General features: G+C 40.4%; 1 protein-coding gene across 1 annotated transcript in view; it reads left to right on the forward strand.

Annotated features, from left to right (window-relative positions):
- The window catches only part of usp24 (ubiquitin specific peptidase 24), a 70,762-nt gene that overhangs the window by 45,779 nt on the left and 18,135 nt on the right, over positions 1–6,848 (forward strand). Inside the window, exons 30-38 of the mRNA XM_015389470.1 lie at positions 150–264; positions 3,306–3,450; positions 3,529–3,648; positions 3,740–3,865; positions 3,949–4,047; positions 4,129–4,211; positions 4,287–4,428; positions 4,509–4,628; positions 4,742–4,956. Coding sequence (XP_015244956.1) covers positions 150–264; positions 3,306–3,450; positions 3,529–3,648; positions 3,740–3,865; positions 3,949–4,047; positions 4,129–4,211; positions 4,287–4,428; positions 4,509–4,628; positions 4,742–4,956 — 1,165 coding nt within the window. The remainder of the gene's footprint in view (positions 1–149; positions 265–3,305; positions 3,451–3,528; positions 3,649–3,739; positions 3,866–3,948; positions 4,048–4,128; positions 4,212–4,286; positions 4,429–4,508; positions 4,629–4,741; positions 4,957–6,848) is intronic.

The raw sequence follows: 6,848 nt of genomic DNA on the forward strand, positions 1-6,848 counted from the left end.
TAGGGACATGTCCCTATGGTCCCTATGCAAACCTACGCCCATGCTCGATATACATCGAATATATTCGATATATCGCCCACTCCTAGCTTTCAGGCGCATAATTTTTTTATTTTGACATCATCTCATTGTAAAAACTCTCCTCCCTCCAGGTCCGTCTCTGATCCAGCAGTTGCTTGATGACTTCCTGTTCCGAGCTTCTCGCATCATCATCAACAGCTCCAACCCCACGCCATCTCCGGCCCCGAGCCACGACTTCCACCCCAAGTATGGACGCCATTAATCATTTTCTCTCCTGTCTGACCTGTGATATAAAGCATCATTAACACACCCAGAATTACACAAATTATTTCTGATGAAAACGCCTGATTGTCAAAATGCTCTAAAGGTTAAAAAAACGAGATCAAATAGAAAACATCTTAAGACATCTTAAAACATTTCAAGCTTTTCCTCCATTTATTAAATTGAGTAAAACTAAGAACCTCCATTATTTCCAGGCTATGAATAAATCAGCAAATTAGATCTTTTCAAAATATCCTTCATAGCTGTTTTACTCTAAGCTTTTTTCTCTGGTGAGAACCTAAAGTTTTACACTCCATAAAAAAAACACCAGAAACTGGATTTAGCAGAACCTAAAATGAACATAATACGCCTGGAAAATCTGGTTTGCTGATAAGTTTCTTGCATCAGCCTTTACCATCGATTAAGTTTTCAATCTGAGTCTATGGGTGGAAAATATTAGCTTCTTATTTTTTATTTGTCTAGAGAATAACATATTTAACCACCAGTGAGTAGCAGAGCTCACATTGAGTTCCACACACACCGCTAGCATTGTGCTCTGCAGTTTAAATCAAACAATTGTCGTTCTTTTGGAGTTGAACGCCGTTAAAAGATTTAAGCTTTAAAAGTAAAAAATAAATCTGTTGTTAGCTTTGAGTTTTTCTGTGGTGACCCTGAAGCTTTAGATGTAAACTTTTTGGTATAATTGACCTCTTACACCCTGAACAGAGCATGCAGGTAGAGAGATATAGCAGAGCCAGCCTGCCTAACTTCAGCATCAGCTTTACTGGCCATGTTTGTTGCCTGATATAGAGTTTGACTCTGATTTAGGGATGTAAATGTTTTCTTACCCTGATCTGCTCATCATTTAGACCAGCGTTGTATAAAAACACGTCCTTTTAGGCATAGAAAGTCCGTCCGTCTCTCCAATGAATGTATTTCTTCAGTAGCCTCTAGCAGATCTTTTATAAGCCACTTTCTTATAGCCTTATTCGATGCAATCATCAGAATTTTTGAAATAACTCCATGGGTAGCAGACCCAAACCAAAACATCTTGGGATGCTTAGGAACGGCATAAGCCTTGTTATCCATGAGCTTAGAGATACTGTCCCAAAATGCTATTAAAAGTTGATTATTCAATTATTTAAATAATCGTCAACTAATTTAGAAATTGATTAATCATTAACTGAAGTATAGAGACTGTAAAACATGGCTTTAGGCGATAAAGCAACCTACTCAGAGCAGTAGTTATACAAAAAATTGTGTGTATATATATATATATATATATATATATATATATATATATTAGGGCTGGGCGATATAGAAAAAAAGCTTATCGATAAAAAAAAAATGCATATTGATCGATATCGATAATTATTGAAAAGATTTGAAACCATATTTTATGTGCAGCTCTGCCTGGACTTTTTATAATATTGCTAAATGATTTAATTTTAATAAAAAACACAAACACAGACTTCGAATTAAATCTTTATTTAACCAACTTTTTTAACCATAACAGAATTGTTTTAAAGAAAAATAACTTAAGAGACCTGAGTTATGTTATTAAATACTGACAAAGAATAAACTAAAGTGACCAGAAAAGTGACCAAAATAAATATAACAAATAAATAACTCCTGCGGCTGTGATGACAAAAAAAAAAAAAAAAAAAAAGTTGGTTGCGTTATCAGACTGGTTTCACTGGTTCCCGACACATTTTCCAGATGACTGTGGTTTGTTTTTGGTCCGACTTGCCATGACCGAAATACTGCCAGACTGCCGAACTACAAAAACCCTTCTTTGGAACAATTTCCTCCGACTCTCCTTGCTGCATCTTCATGTGCTCTGTGTTGTGGTTTGAGAGGGCGGCGCTTTGTGACGGCGTGCCTGGGTCCGCGATTGTGATTGGTTGGGAGGAAGCAGTGACTAGCATAAAGCTACATGCTAGGCTACAATGAGAAGGAAGGAAAACTGCGTTTCTTTTTTATCGAACTTTTATCGACCCTCTTTTTTTCTATTGCGCCACACGTCTATCGATCGATATATATCGTTATTGAATTATCGCCCAGCCCTAATATATATATATACATTTTGCATTTAGGATTTTTTTTAAAAACAAACATTTTTGTCTATCAGTATGCTCTATCTAGAACTCCAGAAGTATAAATGTTTTAGTTTCACCAGGTTTAAATCTGTAAAATATCTTCTTTAACCTTTTGCCAGCCAATTATTAATCGATTAATTGAAAAAAGAATCAAAAGATTAATCGATTTAATAAATGATCCTTAGTTGCAGCCCTACTCTGCTTTAGTCACTGTGGCATTTATAAGGGTTCACACACACATTTTAGTGTTATTTCAGTTTTTACAATGTTCCGTCAGATGAGCATACCTCGTCAGACCAGCAACCCGCAGTAAATACGCATCCGCAAAACGTCAGATTTGCGTTTATTCCTTTGGTTTTGTGCAAAAAATAAAATGTAAACTACCTGAATGGGCGTGTTTCCCTTTAGTCATGTACAAAAAAAAATAAAAAATTAGGTCAGATCGCCATACTCTTCAAAATAACTCCAAAAAATAAGTAATTAAATCGCTTTTTTGGACATGACTGAAGGGATACACGCCCGTCCAGGTAGTTTAAAGTTTTTTTTTTTGTACAAAATTCAAGGGATAAACTAAATGTATAAACTAAAGGGATAAATGGGTTGTTACTTCTGGGTATGCTGGTCTGGTGGTGTCTCATTTATTTGACAGTAGGCGGACAGGAAAGGGGGAAAGAGAGAGGGAGACATGCTACAGAGGGTTAGCCGCCTCCGTACATGCGCTAACACTACGCCACCAAAGCACGCCCCACATTAGGGTGTTATTACTGGGAGATAGCTTTGTTCTACACGACCTTACCAGCTATGAGGACCAGAAACAGCACTAAAGCCCTGTGGGCTATGCCTGCAGTTAGCAGTAGGACTGACAGGATGTGTGTGTGTGTGTGTGTGTGTGTGTGTGTGTGTGTGTGTGTGTGTGCGTGCGGTCAGGTGCAGCACCGCCAGCAGCAGACTGGCCGCCTATGAGGTCCTGGTAATGCTGGCAGACAGCTCCCTCTCCAACCTGCGCCTCATCACCAGAGAGCTCCTCTCCATGCACCACCAGTCCGATCCATCGCTCTGCAAGGAGTTCGATGTAAGATGGCCGCCTTCAAACTATTCAGGCTACATGTTTTTTATTTGAGTTCATTTTGTAATCATCGTCTGTCTGCAGTATTTACCTCCTGTGGAGAGCCGCTCCGTCTCTGGTTTTGTCGGGCTGAAAAACGGCGGAGCGACGTGTTACATGAACGCTGTGTTCCAGCAGCTCTACATGCAGCCCGGCCTGCCTGAGGTACAACCATCCTCCAGCTCAGCTTCCTCAGCCTCATTCAGATCAGGGAAGACGCTCTGATTCGACCCTTTGCTAAATGTTTGTGTTTCAGGCCTTCCTCTCCATCGAGGACGACACAGACCAGCCTGAGGAGAGCGTCTTCTATCAGGTCCAGTCTTTGTTTGGTCACCTGATGGAGAGCAAGCTGCAGTACTACGTGCCAGAGAACTTCTGGAAGGTGAAAAACTGAAGCTGGAGATTTAGTTTTGGAGAGTTTGGTGGATTTTTGTTGATATTCATGGAAATGTGAACTGTTTGCAGATCTTTAAGATGTGGAACAAGGAGCTGTATGTCAGAGAGCAGCAGGATGCTTACGAGTTTTTCACCAGCTTGGTGGACCAGCTGGACGAACATCTCAAGGTATGGATCGCACATCATTAGATCGTTAACAGGGTGATTTTCAGTCTGATTTTGAACAAGCTGTGTTTCTTTTTCCTACAGAAAATGGGTCGGGAACAAATCTTTAAAAACACGTTTCAGGGAATTTATTCCGACCAGAAGATTTGTAAAGATTGTCCGCACAGGTGAGGCTCATTTTCTCACCTTTTTATTCGTCTCTGCCTGATCAGTTTATCTGAAACTCATGCTTCCTTCTACAGATATGAGCGTGAGGAAACTTTCATGGCCTTGAACCTCGGCGTCACTTCCTGCCAGAGTCTGGAGATCTCTTTAGACCAGTTTGTCAGGGGGGAGGTGCTTGAGGGCAGCAATGCTTACTACTGTGAAAAGTGCAAGGAGAAGGTGCGATTTAACCTCACATCCCGTCACTTTACGGCATTTCTCCAACATGATTTATCCTCAAATATTTCTGGTCCCCGCAGAGAACCACAGTGAAGAGGACGTGTATCAAATCTCTCCCCAGCGTTCTCTGCATCCACCTCATGCGGTTCGGTTTTGACTGGGAAAGCGGGCGGTCGATAAAATACGACGAGCAGATCAGGGTGAGAAAACATTTTTCCAACTCAGAAAAACACATCTTATAACGTTAAACCTTTCTTCAGTGCAGAAAATCTTTAACTTGTTTGGTTTGCTTTGTTTTCTTGTTTGACCACAGTTCCCCTGGGTGTTGAACATGGAGCCCTACACGGTGTCCGGAATGGCCCGGCAGGACTGCAGCGGGGAGGGAGGCGAAGGAAGAGGCGACGGCACCTCAGGAGGATCCCCCAGGAAGAAAGTTACGATCTCAGAGAACTACGAGCTAGTGGGTGTGGTGGTCCACAGCGGTCAGGCACATGCAGGACACTACTACTCCTTCATCAAAGACAGACGGTGAGTCTGGGTCTCCTGGCAGACGTAGGAAAGCTCTCCTTTGGGTGCCTGAATGCCCCATCAGCATCGCTTTGGGTTGTAAGATGTTTGGCACTGGAATTCTCATTGGTGGCGTTTTCTCCAGGGGGCGCTATAAATTCAAAATAAGACGCCAAAAACCAATCAAACCTATACTAAGTTATCACACCAGTATATTTATATGAATGCCAACAACAAAAAACATTATAAAATCACTTTAAAAATATAAAAGTTTACTTTTTGTCCATAAATCTTGCCCTTCTGAGGCTTTGTGAAGATAAAATAGTGTTTTGATGGTCCCATATAGTGTCACACACCTAAAAAACTGAACCAGTTTAATACCAGGGAAGCTATTAGTCAGCTTTTTATTTTTTATTATATAAAAAGTATTTTCTGAGGATGTGATTAATTCAGAGCAACTATGCAAATTAACAAACATCTAGAAAAAGTAGACTAAAGAATATAGCGTTAGCCTAGCTGCATGCAGTTGCTAAACCAGGTCCTGGAAAAGGAGGTTTCTTTCGCTATGTCTCTCTCTCTCCGCTCGCTCGCTCGTGTGCAACTCCCTGTCAATCACCCGCAAAGCGTCTGCGCTGCGGCGGGAGGTGGTGAGCAAATGCACTTCCTGTCAGCTTTCCTATACCTTTGTATTACAGAGGAGCTTCTGCGAATGGACAACTTTTAACGAAAGTCAATAGGCAATTTTTGCGCCCTAGGACGGAAATATGTCACCGATCCGACAAAAAATGTATTAAATATGTATCTTGCATATCTAAGATTACATATTAATATATTTCAAAATTTTAAATTTGAATTTAAAATTAATTTGTAAACAGCCACCTCTTGTAGGGGGTTATACAGTGGGCAAAAAAGTATTTAGTCAGCCAGTCATTGTGCAAGTTCTGCTTCTTAGAATAAGGAGAGAGGTCTGTAATTTTCACCATAGATACGCTTCAACTATGAGAAAAAAAATAACTCTTCCAGCCTGGTGCAGGTCTACAATTTTCTTCCTGGTGTCCTTCAGCAGCTCTTTGGTCTTGGTCATGGTTGAGTTTGGAGTGTGACTGTTTGAGGCTGTGGACAGGAGTCTTTATACAGATAATGGGTTCAAACAGGCGGCAGTAATACAGGTAATGAGTGGAGGACAGAAGGAGATACAGGTCTGTGAGAGACAGAAACCTGGCTGCTTTGTTGGTGACCAAATACTTATTTTCCTCCATAATTTACAGATAAATTATTTAATAATTGTAAAATGTGATTTCCTGGATTTTTTTTTCTCATTTCGTCTCTCATAGTTGAAGGGTACCTATAACGAAAATGACAGACCTCTCATTACTCTAAGTAGGGGAACTTGCACAATCAGTGGCTGACTAAATAGTTTTTGGCCCCACTGTGAGGAGACCACAGATGGCTGAAGATCGCATGCAGATCTGATTTAAAGCAGATTTCTTTCCGTTTCTTTTCAGGACTAAACAAAACAAAATTATTTTTCCTCTTTTCCATTCATCAATATGTCATGATCTGAATGATGATCAGCGAGGGCAGAGAAAGTCTGTCCAGCAGGTCAAACATATCTAATTAAATCTGAATTTCTTACCTAGAGCTGGAATAAAATATATATTTAATCTAGAAAAGAAAATGATAATATCACTAATTAGTTAAGCAGTAAATCTCAGAAAGATTAACATGTAGTAGCCATTTTTACTGGATCAATAAGAGATTTGATCCTAGTCATTTAATAATTTCCTTGTGTGTTTCCACAAAAGCATTGCTTCTCTCTGATATGGCCTCTTCATGACTTTATAGCAGAGGTCAAGGATTAGTGGACCGTGGCCCGGATCCGGACCCACCTGCTGGCTAATCAGGACCCAACC

Source organism: Cyprinodon variegatus, unplaced genomic scaffold, assembly GCF_000732505.1.
Source record: "Cyprinodon variegatus isolate N-32 unplaced genomic scaffold, C_variegatus-1.0 Scaffold461, whole genome shotgun sequence".
NCBI classification, from domain to species: domain Eukaryota; kingdom Metazoa; phylum Chordata; class Actinopteri; order Cyprinodontiformes; family Cyprinodontidae; genus Cyprinodon; species Cyprinodon variegatus.